The sequence below is a fragment of the Hyposmocoma kahamanoa genome, unplaced genomic scaffold, assembly GCF_003589595.1.
Source record: "Hyposmocoma kahamanoa isolate Upper Pololo Valley unplaced genomic scaffold, ASM358959v1 77, whole genome shotgun sequence".
NCBI lineage: Eukaryota > Metazoa > Arthropoda > Insecta > Lepidoptera > Cosmopterigidae > Hyposmocoma > Hyposmocoma kahamanoa.
In genome coordinates this window covers 344,862-365,135 of record NW_020653926.1, presented here as the reverse complement: position 1 = coordinate 365,135, position 20,274 = coordinate 344,862, and the positions used below count along the sequence as shown (strand labels likewise).

The window sequence follows — 20,274 nt, the reverse complement described above, 5'->3', positions numbered from 1 at the left end:
CAAAATGGTTTCTCGTGCTGTGTGAGGTCTCGCGTTGTCGTGGAGCATTAATAACCTTCCCATTAGATGGCAGCAATGTATAGATAATAATGGCAACTATTTTGATTAAATAAATTTGTTAAAAATTTAAAAAATAAACAATTTAGACTTTCAGTACAAATCGGCAATTTCATACTTTAACCCCTATTACTTTAATTTACATTTATTGGTTATTAAGAACCCATATTGGCATTTCCTATAAACAGTACCTACACTTGACATTGTTAGTTTACACACATTACATTGATTTGTATATATATGTACACTATTTTGTACTATGACTTACTATTATATAATTAATTCTTCATTATTTTGTATACTGACGCTCACTTTTCGAAGAGTAGTATAACATGACATGTAAGTATGAAATTCGTAACGTTGAGAAAATATACATATATATAATAAACTATTCGAGACGAAAGACGAATAAAGCATGACAAATAATAACAGATAAATAACGCACAAATAAATCAAAATTTATAAATAAGTATGGTATATAACATATAAAACATAACTATATACAAACATAAACAATATACACAACGTACACATATAATATATGTATACAAATGTCAGACTAATGTGTAGCAGATTGAGACTCCAACATGAAGTTGCCGACTAATTGCTTAAAAACTGGCTTACTCGGCTCATTTTGAATATAGTCACCTGATGTGCAGCGTCAGCGTGGAAAATGAGATCCAACTCGCACACATTCTCGAAGCATTTGTCTAGCGTCTCCACGAATACCTGAAATTCATAAAGTAATTAAATGTACTAGGTACGGACAACGGCACACCAGACTACACATTTTTGTTCGAAAATCGCCTCCAGTGCAACGGAACGAGATACATCAATGTGTAGCTTGATTTGCTGGCGTGTGTACATTGACATGTACTGCTCGGTTCTTCCAGCCGATCTAGTTCAATTCGTCAACTGAACTAGTTCCGTTTCTTTTCATCTTTGAACTAGTTCGTTGGTAGTTTTAGAGCTCCTTGTTTCCACAAGGAGCTTTCGAGTTCGTCCTGGAAGTACTACCACCTTCCCTATGTCTGCTGCCAAGCAGTTACATGGGACTTGTCAACTTATGTCTCAGGGCGACAGGCGCAGTGGTAGTGTCCCTTAGATCTTTGCCGTTGAAAGTCCTAAGAGGCACTGCAACTATTATGAACAGGCGTGTCGCTTACGATCAGGCGCACGACTTGTTCGTCCCATCATCGTCACTTGAACAACTTTGTTTTTAAACATAATTATATCAATAGTGATAAGTTTCATGTAAACCTAAAGAAAGATTATGCTGTAGTATGTTTCATAAAAAAGTAATAGTATAATACATTAGATCAAAAAGCGACACCTACGTTAGCTTCTCTCTATCTGTAAAAGTACCGGTTGCGGTGAGAAGGTTCTAAAATCTCTCGCTAGATGTCACTAGCGGTGCTGAATAAAATATGAAAGGATAGGAACCAAATTAAAGCAGGAATGTTTAATTGTTTTTCGTCTTTACTCTATTGTTTTGTTTTCTGAATTAACTTTTTTCCATATTTATATTATTTTCATATCAAATTTTACATGTACATATATCAAAATCTCAAATACAACGTCGTTGAGTGTTAGGGAGTCACGACAGATAGTCGTGCAGTTTAGAGTGTCGTTTGTATATTTAAATTTAGTTGTTCATATATTGTAAATTATGAGTCGTCTGACGATAAATCGAACGTCACGATAAAAATATGATGACAGATAATAGCAGCTTCAAACGATTCTGTCGCGCAAACGACAAGGCGGCTGTCGTGAACCGATAAACTGTCGTGAACCTATAAACTGTCGTGAACCGATAAACTGTCGTGAACCGATAAACTGTCGTGAACCGATAAACTGTCGTCACGATCTACTGAGAACAGCTAGACACGACAGTCGTTCAACGATAAAATAAACGTTCACGACAAAGTTACACAGAGCAGTCTCAATGCAGAGCGTGCACGGAGGGGGGTGGAAACGGCTGCGCATATCCTACTACAGTGCTCCGACGTGGCCAATTACAAGGCAAACTACCTTGGAGAACCGAGGTCGCTCTCCAAAGTCTTCAGCTAACCGAGGAGCTTCCTGGAGGAACTAGGGTGGCACGAGGCGCCTTAACGTCGGATTGCGGACACCAATCCGTTACACCAAGTACCAACTAAGTGTCACGTGTTAAAAGAGCTGGTAATATTCAGTTGCACATTTCACTCGAAACTAATAACAACAGTGAAAGATCTCTAATTGTCTCATTCTGATAGTGACACGTATTGATTAAATGTTTAGAAGTACATGTAACTAAGAAGTTAAAGTCATATGTACAGTCAACAGCACATCAAACTACACGCTTTTGTTAGAATATTGCTTCCAGTGCAACGGAACAGGATCTGTCAATGTGTAGCTGGGTATGCTGCCGTCTGTACATGTTGCCACTAGGATTCGGTACTGACAGTTGTTCAACTGATCTACTTACTACCGCTCTTGTAGATTATTAAAAGATAATATTCAAAATTAGATCACAATTTAAGGAATTATAAACCTCGGTCAAATTATTTACCTGTATAAGATCTAGAATGCCAAGTTCGCTCTCTGACGAGTCCACACAGAACACGAAGTAAAGCGTGGCATAATGTCTATAGATCAGCTTGTAGTCAGAGCCCCCGATCAGACTGAAATTTTAGAATAATACAAAATAAACTACACTCGTCATTGAGAAGTCAGATAAAATCGTTGACATCACTCGCATAATTTAATAAAATAACCCAAACCCACTCACCAAAAGCAAACCAAAGCCAAAAAGGTCACAAAAATCTTAATTGAAATAATCCATTGTCACAGATGTGAAACAAATTTGCTCTCATAATCAAAAACAACAACCCTTTTTGAAATGTTCGAAAGAATAGTACCATAAATTTGCCAAAAAAAAAATCAAGAAATACAACCATTCTGGTATACATATACTGGTTGGGGTTATCCCCTTTTCTTGTGCCTCTGATGGTGTAATTTGGTATGTGTGAGTGAACCCTTGGCCACTTAATTAACTTATTATAATTAATTTAATAATTTTTAAAAGGAATACTTCTTGTAGATGACATCGGTGGCCCAAACAACCTTAGTGGTCAAACAATTCATGAGGAAGTCCCGGGTTCGATTCCCAGAAGCACCAAATTGGGAAATGAACTATTCTAAATTGGTTCTAGTCTAGGTGATCTGGGAAGTGTCCGAGTGAATTCCATTGCTCTGGGACTCATAGTACAGGGAAATCCCTAGTTTGAATCCAGGCAATTGGTGTGATTGTTTGGAATATTAATACTACATTACAGTATATAATGTGAACTCCTCCAATATCTAGTTCATGACGATAATTACGCGCAAAACATGCTCTAATGAAAACTTACCATATAACATATCACACTCATTGATGTTATCAAAGAAAATTTAAAAACAGGAATATAACAATCTCACTCTGCATTATGAAATAATAAATTATTTCCATATACACTTTGTATATAGTTATTGTTCGCCGTGTTCCCCCTTGGAAGATGAAAATGAAGGCAGGCATACTACATATATGAAACAATGACTACATCAGCAAGCTGTTAGTATGAGTGTGTCTTTCAATGGTTTAATGCAATATGAACTTTTTGCTGATTCAAATAGGATTAAATTTGACTCATACTGAATAACATTTTTTATTTTGTATGTATATTTCAATATATTTCTTCAAATGTTCTAGAGGTGCGGGTTTATTTATTAATATATTTATTATATGTATATGTATATTCCAGGCCCTAGTCAAGATACATAAAGTAAAACATACCTGCCACCTTCAAGGAAGTTGCAAACATTATCATCCCTCTTGGACACCAGCTGAAAGGTCTCTTTGATAATCTGCTGCTGCATATCTTCATTCTGCACAATTTTTAGATTTTTTTAAGTGTTGTATTAAATAAATAATTAAGTTTGTGCCATTGGTGTAATAAAACCGCAAGTAACATGTACTTTTATCATCAATAATACAAACTACATGAAACAAATTATGTATATAGGCTGTCCCGAAAATACTACGATAGGGCGACACTGTGGGTAGATGACCTCTATACCTACCAGAAAAAACTATTTGACCTTGGTAAAAGTCTTTTGGTTTTTGATATATTGGCACTTTTTTTACAAGGGTACGTAGTATACCAAATTAATAACTTTTTTCACATTTTATGATGTCTCAATAAAATATTAATTACTGCAATTAATATTTTACTGAGACATCATAAAATGTGAAAAAAACCTGGAAAAACAAATCATGAATAAATTTAAAAAAATTAAAAATTGCCAACACCTCCAAAACCAAAGACTACTAAGGTCAAATTATTTTTTCTGATAGGTATAGAGCTCACCTACCCACAGTGTCGCTCTGTCGTGGTATTTTTGGTACACCCTGTATATGTATAATTTTATTACTCTCCTATTGAAGCACAAAAAAGTTATCGACTTCTTCAATGACGAATTTCATTAGTAGAATCTTTAAAAATCTCTCCTACAAAGGTATAATTTCGTAGATGTGGTCTTATCTATTACACAAAGGGTGCAAAACAACAAGAACATGGCTTAACAGGAAAAGAAAAAGTTTCGTTGTCTCAAAAATGTCATAATTTAAAAACATTGACCGAATTTAATGCGTTTCTGAACATTATTTGGTCAAAGGTACCATAACAAGTTCGGAAACGCATGTAGATTTCTAATTGACTCTGGTCTGGGTTTTCTGAGTAGGCCCCAGACTCATAGTACAGCGGTTGTCTATACACATTAATATTATGAGGCCAGCAGCATGCTGCTATAGTAATATCTTGATTTAGATTATAATCACTGTTCACCCGTTCAAAAACCTACATAATTTTGCTATGTTATGCAGCTCAGTTTACAGAGTATTTCATATTCTAATATATAATTCAAAAATTTTTTAAAACCAGCTTTTAAACTCTGTTTACATACGCATGTTTATGCACAACATATGATTTGATGAAATTTTGTTATCACATTTAAAATGTAGCAAAAAGCATTATACATATAAAATAATTATAGCATGTTATCATGTCATAGTTATAAAAGGCTACATGAACACATATATCGACTTTCACTTACAAAATATTGATAGAATTTTGAGAGTCTCGGCTTTCCATGATTGTTAAACACTAAAATAGCCTTAATCATTTTTAAGCTTTGCTTGTAAACAATGGCACTAACTAATTAAACTATTAATACATTTAATATGCGACCTAATAAAGCTTTGATTTGATAAAAATTAACGGGTGGAATCGTTAAAAATCAATGAAAATTATTTTGTTGACAGTTCTTACGTTCAGAAATAATATTATTTTTTGGTGACAAGAACATTCTTTAATCGTTCGGAAATATATTTAAAGAAATGGTATTGGAGCTATGGCAGAAAATGGAAATTAAAATTGGCAACACCATTAGATTAGAGTGTGAACTCGCTCGCGTTGCGCTTCATTGCTCTCTGTGTGTCATAAAAGAAAAATCGCAAAAAACTGAATGATTATTGTGTGAAATAAACTTTATTTATTATTGTCAGTGTTTTTTGTTCAATTACCTTTTGAATGGGACCGAAGCGGAGCGCCGCCGACGCGTTGGAGGAGATACAGGTCAGTTTTAGAAAGAATGGTGGACATGTCATTTTTCTTTACTTTGTTGACTTTATTTGGAAGCTGTGCGCGTTTTGCCGTGGTATCATGTGGCTAATAATACTTGACGATTCGCCTTTTAACCGTTTCCGACCGTGCAACAGATTATAATAGCTTAATATCATTGAAATTTAAAATGTACTTCGCACATTCGTGAGACTTATAATGATACGTTATTTTCGTTAAAGTTACGCCGGAATCTCCTTTTTAAGTTGTCTTGAATGTTTTTAAACATCGATTTCGATGTAAACAGGGTTTACCACCAATGCGACTAGGAAATGTGCTAAATATTTGTTCCTGTCGTCTAAATTACCTTACTTAACTACTTATGGTAAATGTTTTTCCATCTCTCAGCTGACAGACACAAGGAGTTATTTACTAAACAAATTTGTTCTCTGAGTGTGTTATTCAATAGACTTTTTTCTTGTGGAAAATTTGTCGTTTTTGTTGCAGTTTTCATTGAGAAGAAGCTCATTGTTACAATACATTGTTTTTAAATACAAATTGTAAACAGTAATTAGTGCACCAATAACAATTATTATTCTTCCAAACTGGCCATACACACTTGGGTGATTATTTAGATATAATGAACTGTGTACTTATGCTACAATCAATTATATTATTAACATTTTTTAAGAATTGTTTATTTATAAATCTGATGACCTCAGTGACCTAGCTGATGCTAGATGAAGAAGTCTTGTTTTCTATTTCCAGTAGGAATTCAGGTTATGAAGTTTTCTAAATTAAAGCTGAGTGTTCTTGGTAATGCCCAGGGCTAATATGTTTGATACTTATGGCATGATAAATTACTTGAGACTTGGTTCTTATTAAAATAAAAAGATATTTATTTCTTACATTTGATACACATCGTAGATGAGGTGTTCCCATTAAGCAAAGTTATGGTTGTGTTGGGAATGCCTCATAAGCCCTGAGCTTACCTTGAGAACTTATATTGAATCTGTGGGTTAGTTAAAAAGTTCTTGGTGTAGTATAGATCTTAATTTTAATTGAAGAAAAATGTCAACCCCTCATTTCACTTCTGGAAACAGAGCTTTTAAAAGTTGACTGACTATTTCCATTAATCCTCCTTGGACATAAGCTTGTAAGATCAATATGGACGAGTTTAAATGGTCTTTGTATTCTGGACAGCCAGAGTAAAGACAACCTGTTTCTGATGAGGATTTCTAAGCAATTTTGACCCTAAGTGTTATTGTGGAGTTTTCTCTTGAATTTCTTTGTGTGCTGCGGGAATTTATAGACGCTAAAAAGAACACTGTTAGGGCGCCAGGATTTTTGGCTGATAAAATTTCTGTTTGTACCAAAAAGTTTTATTTTTTTATTTTTTCATCATATAATCATGTGATCAGTTGGATGATTATGAGCAGATTTGCATCAAAAATAAAAGTAAAATAGAAGTTTAGACTGTACTTTGCCACACTGTCTCAATGTGGGCTGGGAACTTCACAAGTTTTCCAAAAGCAACATGTAGCCACAACCCATATTCCTATGCTACGATACTGAGATTTTTGTATTTCAAAGACCATGTTATCCACTTTATATGCATTATTTCCTGGAAGCTTAGATACTTAACCTTTTACAATGTCTGTTAATTACATGTTATAAACTGAAGGTCATATGTCAAACATACAACTGATTTTAACCATTATTATCTTTAGAATTAGTAGCAATATCAAAAAACAATTGAGGATCTGTTTTCTGTAAGTTACGTAGGAGTTGTTTGAATTTTGTTTTTTTTTAAATTCTTTCACTTGGGTATAACACATCTCATGCATGTTACATTAAATAAATTTTTGTGTTTCATGAGGAAGGTGAATTCTCCTAGTTGTGAGGTGTGTGGAATTCCTGCGGATGTACATACAGCAGCATTGCAAACTACACATTGACTTTTTGAAACAAAGTTGTATAACTTAACATGCTCATGCTATATGTGGATGGAACCCGTCAGGGTGTGGTTATTGGCATAAGTAGGTTGGTTTTGGTACATTTCGATACCTCCAATGAACACTATGCCAAACTTTGTTTGTCACCAACTACTCTCAGAATGTTCTCATTTTTCTTTTTTTTTGTATGTATCTTACGCGATAACTCCGGCGGCATTTGTGAAACGATTTGTATGATTCTTTTTTTTTGTTGAAAAGGGGGTACCTTAGTAGTGGTCTCATTTAAATTTAAACAAAATATTCCATCTTTAAGGCTGGCAAACTAGGGCATGAATCCGGTTTCGCGCACTTTCCGGTAATTTGGTCATTTACTTCTACATCTTTGTAAACAGCCATATTTATTTACTAATATAATGCTCCTCGAATTTTGTGAGAAATGAACAAAGAACCAAAGAACAAACTTCGAAAAAAGCAAACAAAACTAATTTTGTCAAAAAAAATATAAAGAAAGAAAAAATAAAACAAAATAAAAACAGAACTTGGCCAAAAATTAAGTTGGTGTAGTGTTTATTGGAGGATTTAATGATGGACGGTTCCAATCCGTATTATCTGAGTCAACAAATACTGCTGCAAAAACAAATAGTACTGTTGTAGTATGAAATAGATTTTGTATATATTAACATATATACAAATGTCTAGGTAGTATTTTGATTTATCTGTTTGGATTCTATTAAGTGTTTTCTTGATATATTGTTTTACTATTAGGACTGACATGTTCAATAATGACCAAAGCCCCTAATAAACAATGGTATTAAAAAATCTCATGTGGATCTCAGAGTTTTCCACTGAGTCATGAAGGTAATCAAGTTAATATTTACAATAATATATTTGTGACATCATAAACATAATTAATTCTATGATTTTCTATTTAAAAATATATTGACCTTAACCGTGTTGTAAAGTTATAGTTCTCAGTTATTCCTCTGTTTAACCTATTAAATTATTTTTATAAGTTAAAAAACTTGTTTCAACATTGACGTGTAACAATGTTAAAGTCATTAACTTAGATTTCTTGGTGAAATATGAGGTCAATGTTAATTTTTTGCTCCTATTTAACTATTTTAAGATTAACATAACAGATTTTTTTCTCTAAAGAAGTGAAGGTCCAAGTTATAGCGTAGGGTATTCCACTCTCTAGCCGCTCGCCATATAAACGTGGAAGCTAGACGCTTCACGTGAATCGTGGGAATGTCCACAATATAGAGTTGGAATCCTAGCCCAGTTTAGTCCCCCGATTATAGAAAGGGGAAGCGGAATCAAATTATGTAATTCCATCGCACACTCTCCGTGGTATATCCTGTACAATATCGTTAAGCAGGCAACTTTGTGACGGTGTTTAAGGCTCTGCAGCTTCGCCTCTACTAATTCCGAGTCAACTATAAACTTCTTGGCACGCTTGTCGATTGAATTCAAGGTGGCCAGTTGGTATTTAGCAGAGTCATCCCATAAATGGAAGCAGTACTCCACACACGACCGGACTTGTGCTAGGTACAGCTGAACCAACTGTCCCGGTGTGAAGTAACGCCTCACCTTGGAAAGAATGCCAAGCTTCCTGACAGCATTTTTGGCCATGGATTCAATGTATCTGCCGAAGTTCATATTGGACGACAGGTCTATTCCAAATAGTTATATTCGCCAGTGATCGGAAATTCAGGTGTAAATTATAATGTTGGGAAGCAATAGCCCGTTTACTTCGTTTACACCGCGAGTGATGCAGGCTCTTTGGAAGTGTCGCGAGCGGCTCTCGGCGTCCCCTAAGACCCTGTACCAGGGCTACGTCACTTGCTCAAGGTTATGCGGTAAGTGCCTACCACTGAGTCTATCGACGTCGACACAAGCGCTTATACAAGTCTTTTATTTATGAGCATTCGGTTCCGCACGGCTGCACATGGCGGGCAACGTTATTTTCACCTCTCTGAGCGCGTCCTTAGGTTCCTTTTTCCTCGTAGTGAGCGTCTGGTGTCATTAGTCAGACTTAGGAGGCTATTATAGCGTAGGTATTTTCGATTTGTTATGAGAGTGATGTATCTGTTGCTTAATAGGTAACTATGCCGCACACCCTGCGCCACGTTTTTAACAAAATAATTTCTTAATTATTCAAAACAACCTACGTACATAGTAGTCAGTATTAGTTTATTTGTATAAGTAGCAAGTGAATTGTATTTTAGTGATACACTCGACGTTGTTTACAAACTGCATAACTGTACGTCAATATCACCTCCAACTGACGGAGTGGAAAATAATTTTCAACTGACCGTGTAGTGACTCGGTAAACAATTTACAATTAATAAAAAATAGGTTTCAGGTAAAAGTAAGTGGAAACTAAGGTTGAAAATGCGTCATATCTATATTCTAGCCAAATTCAATATAAGTAATTTTTTTTTAATATAATATCAAGTGACGGGACGAACAAGTCGTGCGCATGATGGTAAGCTACATGCCTGTCCATAACAGTTGCAGTGCCACTCAGAGCTTTAAATCGAAAACATCTGAGCAAGTCTCATGCGCCTGTAATTTCCCTCACAAAATCGGAACACAAAAATGCTGACATTAGTGCTTGGCGGCAGAAGTACATAAAGAGCTCTACTGCTAATATTTAACCCTTTGACGCTTTAAAGCGTCTTACATTAACTTGGCTGATACGCCAATGACGCCGTAAGGCGTCAATAAAACATTTTGACCACAATACACGGGTTTTAATTTGTAACTGCGGCCGGCAACAGACGTTGACCACCTCTGGTCTAACATATTATGATGACCCACATAGCAGCTATATTTACATTGCAATTTAGCCGTGGAAAGTTAGAAAGCGCTAACCACAAATCAAGGTTTTCACTATCTAATTTCATATCAACTTAACCTCGCAGTCACAAGAGCTATTTTCCGACTAGCTGCACACCAGCAATCGGCAGTTGTGCTGCAGGTGCCGTGCAATGTACATGACTGCGAAAAGCTTAAAACCTTACGAAGAAGCAACATTTCAACGATTTCAGATATTTTTCTTATGTAAAAAAGCGATTTCGCTCGTCGGGTATAAATGCCACTCATGCGCAATAACAACGAAATAAAGTGTATAAATCTACATGTTAAAAAAATCTATATGTATAAAACTGGAAACAAAGTAAGTCATCTCTCACCAATAGTTTCAACTTTTGGTCAACTGTATCATTATACAGATGACAATAGCGTTGCGGGAGTACTAATCATTTCGATATTCGATTCTTTAATAATTACTAATCCTGTCATTCGACTGACAAATTAGTTTTTTTTTTATTAAAAATAAGTGCGCATTTGACCTCCATCTCACCTGATGGAAAGTGATGATGAGGTCGACCTAACTAATGCACATCGGATCGGAGAATAAGTCCGCAGGTAGGGAATTCCACTCTCTAGCCGCTCGCCATATAAAAGTGGAAGCGATACGCTTCATGCGAATCCTGGGAATATCCACAACATAGAGGTGGAATCCCAGCCCACGGCTAGTCCCCCGATGATCAAATTATGCTATTCCATCGCACTCTCCGTGATCTGCCCTATAGAATACCGATAAGCAGGCAACTTTACGGCGGTGTTCAAGGTTCTGTAGCTTCGCCTCAACTAATTCCGAGTCACCTATAAGCTTCTTGCCACGCTTCTCGATTGAATCCAAGATGGCCAGTTGGTATTTAGCAGATCCATCCCATAAGTGGCGACGGTACTCCGTACGCGACCGGACTTGTGCTTGGTACAGCTGAAGCAACTCCCGGTGTGAAGTAATGCCTCGCATTGGAAAGGATGCCAAGCTTCTTGGACAAAGTTTCGTATTCTAATGATCAGAAAGATCATTAATTACTAATCCATAGATTCCTAAAGCATTTCTGCCTAGCCCTCTCTGATATACGGCAAGTACCTTATATGTAACGGAGACACGGGTAATTTGATATGGAAATAGTGAACGGTTCCGAGTAGTTCCTACATCTAGACGAATGATTCTGCTTGGACTCGACTTAGGCGAATGATTAGTATTAGTAACATTCAAAGTCGCACATCGCTGATAACACTTTTATAAAGATGAATTTAAAAAGACAACCACACCAATGACCTGGTCACAGACTAGGGATGAATGAGTACCAAATTAAATTGCCTCTGGGAACACTACCCAAAACACCCAGATCATTTCCACAAAGTAGGTCTTACCGGAAATCGAACCCGGGACCTCCTCATTTAACACATTTCGTCACTCACACTCTTTTTTTAAAGATATTGAATGACGGGACGCACGTGTTGTGTTAAATCGCAAAGATTTTAGGGGCACTGCGACTGCGCTTATCGCTCTGAGACAAATTTGACAAGTCCCATATGCCTGTGATTTCACCAGCACCCTACAAAACCGGAACGACGGCAGAAATAGGTCAGGTGGCAGAACTTTCCTGGACGGACTTCACAAAGAGCTCTACTACAGGAGGAACTCTTATGTAAATGATGTGAAATACAAAAAGTATTTTGACATATCCTTTATTATGATCCCTGCTCTGCCATCTCAATACACAACGTTCTCATTCTCGTTGCAATGAAAAGGCAATTGGCTGACAATTACATCAATTTGTAACAATTTATTTTGATTGTAGTAACAACTTTTGTTACGGTTATTATAACTACATCGTATGCGCATTAACTAAAGTGTGGTTAATCACGATAACTAGTACTTCGTAATAGCAGTTAAAAAGTAATCAATGAAATGTTTTTTATTACATCTTAAACATTTCAATGACAAAAAACTGTATTGTAAGTAAGTTCATTTCTTGCTTACACCGCTGGCTCGGCCACCCGAAGTGGGTCTTAGCATCCGATACGAATTGGCGCCAGCGTGACCTTGTCTTGTGCGATCTCCTCCCAATTCTCTGCGTGCAGGGCGCGGAGTACTTTCTCCATTTTTTTTTTGTTTCATCTATACAACCATGATACAATTAAAATTAGTAGGTACAGCCTTAAAACTATGTTAGTAGTTACATTGTATAAGAGAGTTTGTAGACTGTATAACTGTCGCTTCACTGGACAGTCAATCCTTCCACCAATTGTCTTAAGGTGGCTGGGGCTGACACGTATTCTGTTCAGTAGCGACGCCGACTTTTTACGGATGACACCCATGACACCCTGTCTCATCAGTCTGTCTCTCAGTTCCATCTGTCCACTCGCGCATTTCTTCCATCTATCGGTAGTTAGGCCGACCACTAACACGTCTCATGTATTTCACATGGCATGAGTACGCTGACGTTTGTGGTTTGAAATTTCTAGAGATGTACCTAGTGATGTAAAATCAAACGAAAAGAAAAATCGATTTATATGTTTCATCGAGATAATTTGTAACGTAGAGATTTAGAGACAATAATTTAATGACAAATGATAAACTAAATTAAAAGTTTTGGAATTATTGAAATTGCTAAAAAACTGCACAACAAATAAAAAATCCACAACAACCAAATAAAAAGGCGACAACAAAGCATAAAATCAACAGCAACGTAACTAAATTTGAAGAATTACTTCAAAAACATCATACAAGGCTCAAAACGAAAGAAAAATACCCACATACAAGGTGTATACACAAGTATGACGCAAGATACGTAATAGCTGATTCGCTTTATCTATTCCTTGGTGTAAATCTCTATGGATAAATATTCCGTTTTACGCATCAAGTAGTTGGTGTAATTTATTTTTGTCTTTATAATTTCATTTTGTATCTACTTAATATACTGTAATTTTTACTTAAAATTACAACTGCAACAAATGTTGTTTGTTTTTGCTACATTGTAACAAATTTACCAATTCTTTTTGTAATCAGGTTGAGTTATTATGTATGCATGTAACGTAAAAATTGTGTGTGAAATGGACTATAGCTCCTTGCACTGGCTTATCAGCTGGCTATAAATGCATTACAATAAGCTAATGTAAAAAGGGCTCTGAAAATTATGCCATTACCGAAATGAGACAATCTACCTATCTCGCTTGCGCCTGTGCTTTGCTAATGTTTTAACTCTTTCGTGACTCGATCTCAATAGAGTTGACCTGCCATATAAAATTGCGTAATTGAAACGGGACAAGGTCGTTTTTTATAGGAGGGAAAGAGATAATTTTCTCAGCGGACACCTTTTTACTTTTTGGCGAGAACTTATAGGTGTTTATTTGCCTAATCTGAGAAAACGGTCAAGCATGTCATACATGTAGATGTAAAGTTACTGAAAATGTTATGGGGTTGGCGGAGGACTCCCCCATTACCATCAGTCTCTTTATACAAGCTCGTTTATTCTTGGCACTTTTAACCTGGCCTTTTGTAAGGACTTCCTCAATCTGATCGAGATACGTACGGCGAGGTGCTTTTCCCACATTTCAATTCGCATTCGCTTTATAAATTTTTACTGTCGACCACTTTGTCATGGTGATGTTACGGGCTAGTGTCCGAAACTCGGCGGTCTAGGCACCTGTTTTGCCTGTGGTAGGTCCAGAGTCCTCCTTGTGCTACCCAGGCTTCTCCAGAAATCTTACCTTCCTCCTGAGTCTGCTGAAAACTTCGGGGAACGACCTTGGCACTCCAAGGTATCGGTTCGCCTTGATGGTTGGCCACACCGGAGCATTGTAGTAGGACGTGTGGCTGTATCTTCCTCCTTTTCAATTTAGGTATCATAGACACTCTTCACAGACGTATTCAAAAGAGGCTTAATTATGGACCACGACCCGTTAGGGCGGTTAAAGTGCGAAGCTGTTGCCTTTTGAGTTTAATTTCCCAGATAGCCTGGCGTTGAACATTGGGAGTGCTTCCCTAGCCTGTCTGCAAACCGTAAGAGTTGTCCAGGTGTTGTTATGAGAAGTTTTGGTACCTTTGTGTAAGGTTATTCTTGACGATTGGTAGGGATGCAGTCCTGGAGCGTCCGTCTCCGACACTTTCTTGGCCATTTCATCTGCCGCGTCATTGCCACGTGAGCTGCTGTATCCTTTGATCCACTGTAGAGTTACGAAGTGTGTATACGTCACCAAACCGTTCAACCTCTTTCCATCCTGGTCATCATATCATTACAGATTACTGTATTACTTTATGTCTCTGACGAGAACCATCGCTACTGGTACAGAAAATCCACGCATAGCTAGTTCAGAAAGGTGTGTTGTCTATAGCAGAGATAGAAATAAACTTATTACGTTTATGCCTGACCTACGCGCAATAAAATGACGCCTGCGCAACGAATATTTTACGTCATAGTGATAGAGAACTTTGTACGTGATAAATTAATAATATCTTTATAGTGGACATCTTCACCAGTCTTTTTAGAGAACTGCCTTGAGTGAATCAAAAATAGTGGTTTCACAGTGTTATTTATGTTTACTTTAGCATATTTCTAATAAGCATTTACAGAAAGTGGGTGAAATTCAGTAAACCGTTTTCTTTCCCTAATTTGCCACACTTAGAGGTGGCATATTTTCTTCAAATTGGAATGGGATCACTACTGAGGTACCCCTTTTCCAACAAAATATTCGAAATCGGTTCACAAATGTCGGAAATAGTGTAAAATTCAACACAAAAAATTACAATGGAATTGAGAACCTCCTACTTTTTTGAAGCCCTTTTGCATTTCCTACTGACATCCTCATTTGCCATTGCAAATAAATTCAACTCTTCAAATTCAACATACTGGTCGAGGAGGCATGAACAAATCCTATGCAAATACGTAATTTGTTTTCATCTCTTGAGGTATTGGATAACAAAACTTGTTTGATTTCTCGTACGAAACAAGCCTTTAAAAGGGTGTCAGCTAATAAATTATGACCTTATATATAAATGTATTAGTGAGGAGACAAATGTTGCTTTCATTTCTAAGTCAAAATAATCTTTATTTCATAGGTAAGCGTTATTACATTTGAAATCGTCATATTGGTTAAACTCTACCGCTCATTCGTAAGGCAGACTCCCCTGAGAAGAATGAGCAAGAAACTCTAGGGCTTGCTCTTTATAAATAACATTTGTACACATTCAAAATTTCCATTTTTTTTTTTCAAACATCAAAGATCAAGACTACCTCCAAGAGCTAAACGGGTTACTACCACGGATTTGTCATCCAAGTACGCAGAAGTTGTATAATAACCTTTAGTATAAAGTTTTGTTTCATTATAGTTTTAAACCTCGTGAATGGCAAATTGTGTATATCAACCGGATTCTTGTTATAGAAGCGTATACATTGCCCCTTAAATTATTTTGTAACTTTGTGAAGACAACTAGCAAGAACAGCTAGTTTATTTTTATACCTCGTATTAATGTTATGTTTGTCACTATTTCAATAAAGAAATTACTATTTTCATAAATCTACTGTGACGCTAGTGTAACAATGTTAATTTCCTTATACTTATCCCGCAAAGATGCTCTGGGGCCCGGATTTTAAATTACCCTAATCGCACGTTTCTGCAGGACAAACACCCCAAGGCAAAATGCCGTATGTCATTGGACTGTGCAAAAGTGGCGTACATTTGTAAGTACATTTGTGAATGGTGGCAGCCTCTTGCTGACAGCGAAGGACAAAAAAAAGTGGGTGCAAAAGGTCACCAATGTTGAAGTTCTTCGTTATGGGAATAAAGTTGGAAATATTCAGAACTGTAAAGGAAAGGAAGCTGCAGTATTTTGGCCACGTAATGAGGGGCAATATATACCGGATTATTCAACTAATAATTCAGGGGAAAATCCAAGGACAGCGTGGTCGTGGCAGGAGGTAAACCTCGTGATTGAAGAATCTGAGAGACTGGTTCCGCCTTAGCATACGTTCCCTCTTTCGTGCGGTAGCTTCAAAAGCCATAAAGGTTTTCAACATTCGTAGAGAAGCGGGACTTAACATATCTCGTAAAACTAATTGGGAAGGTATGGTCACAGAATGTAGGAATACAGATTTTAAACCTCTCTGAAAATAATTTGAACAAAGCCACAAATTTACTAATTGAAATGATTATTAATATTATTAAAAATAATACCCAATTAATTAAATTATCTAGAAGTAAATTTATAATAAAACCATGGATCAGTCCTGGCTTACTGCGATGTATTAAAAATAGAGATTCTGTGCATAAAAAATTAAGAACCTAATAACGAAACTCTTAAGTTAACATAGAAGAGGTATAGAAACTTGTGCAACAACCTCCTTAAAAATTTGGAACTTCAATATGAACGGGATCAAGTAGTTATGGCTAAAAATAACTCCAAAAAAGTATGGACTGCCATAAAATCCTTTACCAATACACAAAAGCAGAAAGAATTCCCTCACGAACTACTCGCATCTGGTGATTCATCGCAATCTTCCACTAATGCCACCAATAGATTTTTTGCCGATGTAAGTAAGCAGCTTGCCGATAATATTCGCTCACGCGATACAAGCAGCCGTAGACGCATACCACACCTAAAGGTGCCGGTGATGATTTTATACCGATTTATCGGATATCGAAGTTATAACAGGTAAAAGAACTAATATTAATTGCTATGTCGGTAACTACTCTAGCAAACTATAAAGTTTTTAATGCCTGGATCTGTCATTTAAAAAAAATAAACAACTTCAAAACTACACAACAACTTCAACTTCAAACGTCACGACAATGGTGGGTGTTATTGTTTGGGCTGGTGATTTCGGTGTTTATTTATTGAAAACATACCGTAAGTAGCGTTTTTTAATTTTACCCAGAATATAAATGTTTATAAACTATACTTTAAGGAGTAATTTCATGGTAAACGTTAGAACCACTCAAACGGAATATTATCATATTTATCCAACTATTAACTATATATAACTATTATTTCATTAGTGCTTTTTAAGTGCAGGATGTGCGGTGCATTACTGCATTTTGTTTGAGATGTTTTTGTTGGTAGTGCGGAGGGTATTCATTTAGCAATGCAGAATAATAATTTTTATTTATGAAAACTTGTATTTAACTGAATGCTTTTCTAATTTGCGAAACCAAAAGCCATTTTGCGGTAGGAGGAGTGCATTGCGTGAGCGCATATTCCGACTAACATCACCCCTTTCAAAAACTATTGGAATACTGAATGTATACCCTTGCATTCGTTTGTTTTCCTTGAAGTGGATCATGAAGAGACTGAAAGGGCTATCTCTACTCTTAAAACAGATTGTTCTCCAGCGTGGGACGGTATTCCGACGAAGGCTTTAAAAAAGATCTCACACTTCATTACTCCAGTACTCACCAATCCCATAAACCGCTGCATAATCACTGGTACTTTTCCCGATGCCTTGAAAAAAGTCCATTGTTCATCCGATTTACAAGGCCGGAGATAGATCCGTGGCCAATAACTATAGACTCATCTCCATTCTTACTTCCTTGTCTAAAGTCTTTGAGCGTGTTATCAATAAAAGACTTGTCAACTACCTTGAAACCAAACACATTCTTGCGAAAGCTCAGTATGGCTTTAAACAAAAACATTTTTATTATTAAGAAAAAACATATCTACGGATGATGCGGTTCACGATTTTACAGATTTTTTAGTTAAAAAGCTTGACAGCGGTAAGAAGTGCATTACTCTTTTCATTGACCTTGCAAAAGCCTTGGATACGGTCTCAATGCAAAACCTCATAGGGAAGCTGGAAAAGATTGGCATTAGAGGAACACAGTTAAAATTATTGACGGAATACCTGACAAATCGAATTCAGCGTGTCAAACTTGGTGACTACCTTAGTGATGAGCTTCCTATTACACATGGTGTCCCGCAAGGTAGTATTGTTGGCCCCACCCTCTTTTTATGCTATATAAATGAGATCTGTAAACTCCAATTACCAAATTGTAAAATAATTGCTTACGCGGATGACACAACACTTACATTCTATGGTGACTCCTGGGATGGCGTGTTCGCATCTGTATCCAACAAGGATTAAATGTAGTCAGTCACTGGCTAGCAGCAAACTCCCTAACGCTCAACGTTGCTAAAACGAAATATATAACTTTTTGTATTCGGAACACCAAGTCTTCCTCTTATTTAAACCACAACATATGTGACGTTAGTACCCAGGATGTGGTAAATTAAATACGATTTGCCAACAACAAATAAATAAAATGTATTTATTTAAAAATTTATAAATCGTGGTTCGAAGGGCCTAATTTTTAATCTGATTTCACTTCCGTTGTTCGGTATCCCCTAGACACGGTGGCGGCTGCGTGGTCTTCCCTATAAGGCAGCGCCGGGGTTCTGGTACGTAACGGGGAACGCCGGGTCAGTGGGTTGTGGTTTCCGTCGAACCCCTAGGCAAGTAGGAAGGCTGGAACGGTGCAATATGGTCGTAAACGACGACAGTGGCTATTCTAGCCGTGGTATAATACCCTGTGAATAAATGTCCACAGTGAGAATATGTTGGAGAACCTCCGCTAATTGTGAACCCATTTTACTATGTGCACCTAATATTATAGGGAGAAGCCGAAAGCACTTGGTGTGGGTGTTCACTATCAGAGCGGAGTTACAAAGTTGAAACGGAATGACTTACATTTCTTTTTCTTATACAGCGAGTTACAATGAAATATTAGCATTAAAAAATTATGATTAGGCAATAAAATATTGCCTTGAAAAATTGTTAAGGCGCTTATGAATGCACAACCAAGAGGCTGCGGACAAGCACTAACTTGGGACTAAACATTGCCTAACACATATAATATACGTTTGTTCAACACTTACTCTATAGGGGTGCGAGATTACACTTTTTAACTGTATTTAAAAGTTTTCCAATTACGTTGGAAGTTGAGAAAAGATTGTACACAAATTAATTTTATTCTATTCCAACGCGTAATAAGACACGTAACGGAAAATTTTGATACAACTGATATAGGTCCGCCGCGAACAAGGCGAGATGCAGTTATGACTGTCCTTGGTCTGTCCTCTATCACCAACAGTTGTGATGACCACAAAAAACGGGTTCATCGAGAAGCTTCAATATGTCGCGGTCGCTCGTCCAATGAGCGCTCTTAAAAAAATGGAATACAGACGCTGTTGTGGGCATTCTTAGAAAATATTAATAAAAAGTCAATTGTCATACAGATCGTCTTTCATTTACACATGGTGGCAGCGGTGGTTGAATAAATTAAGTTATTTCGTAATTCGGCATTCGTTTGGTGCAAAAAAGTGTTTCGTAGTTGTGAAAAATCAAATACAGTTTATATATTGTTATGGAACACGCGAAACCACCGTCGGAACTGAGTTTGGAGCCATTCAAATTCAGTTCCGACTGTGGCCGCGCGGCTGCCAAGCCCCGTCAGCCGGACTGACGCATGGCGAAAATGGAAGACGCAGTTTGCATTGTTCCTTAAGGCATCGGGGGTGCACAAGGAGGAATCGGCTGTGCAGTCGAGTTTACTTATCAATTTGATAGGGCCGGACGGATTTGATGTTTACCAAACGTTTACATTCGAAAGTGAAAGTGATCGTGATGACGTCAAAGCGTTACTTAAAAAAATTGACGAATATTTTGGAATCAGATGGAATGTTACGCTAGGAAGATACAATTTTTTCACGCGCAATCAAGAAGGAGAAACAATAAGCCAATGTGAGCCAAAATGTGAACCAG

The 20,274-nt window shown here is 36.9% G+C and overlaps 2 protein-coding genes across 3 annotated transcripts in view; one reads left to right on the top strand and one right to left on the bottom strand.

Moving 5' to 3' along the window:
- LOC113232687 (AP-3 complex subunit sigma-1) overlaps nt 1-5,385 on the bottom strand; it is a 12,064-nt gene extending 6,679 nt beyond the window's left edge. Inside the window, exons 1-4 of the mRNA XM_026467460.1 lie at nt 5,191-5,385; nt 3,872-3,963; nt 2,609-2,720; nt 706-786 (exon numbers count right to left, since the gene is read on the bottom strand). Coding sequence (XP_026323245.1) covers nt 706-786; nt 2,609-2,720; nt 3,872-3,963; nt 5,191-5,259 — 354 coding nt within the window. The 5' untranslated portion in view covers nt 5,260-5,385. The remainder of the gene's footprint in view (nt 1-705; nt 787-2,608; nt 2,721-3,871; nt 3,964-5,190) is intronic.
- Nucleotides 5,386-5,569: 184 nt separating this feature from the next.
- Nucleotides 5,570-20,274, top strand: part of LOC113232694 (zinc transporter foi) — a 97,535-nt gene continuing 82,830 nt past the window's right edge. Inside the window, exon 1 of one of the 2 annotated variants that reach the window (XM_026467468.1) lies at nt 5,570-5,711. The gene's annotated coding sequence lies outside the window, so the exon portion shown is untranslated. Of the gene's footprint in view, nt 5,712-9,129; nt 9,511-20,274 lie in introns of those variants that run through there. The other variant, XM_026467469.1, reaches the window with a different exon arrangement.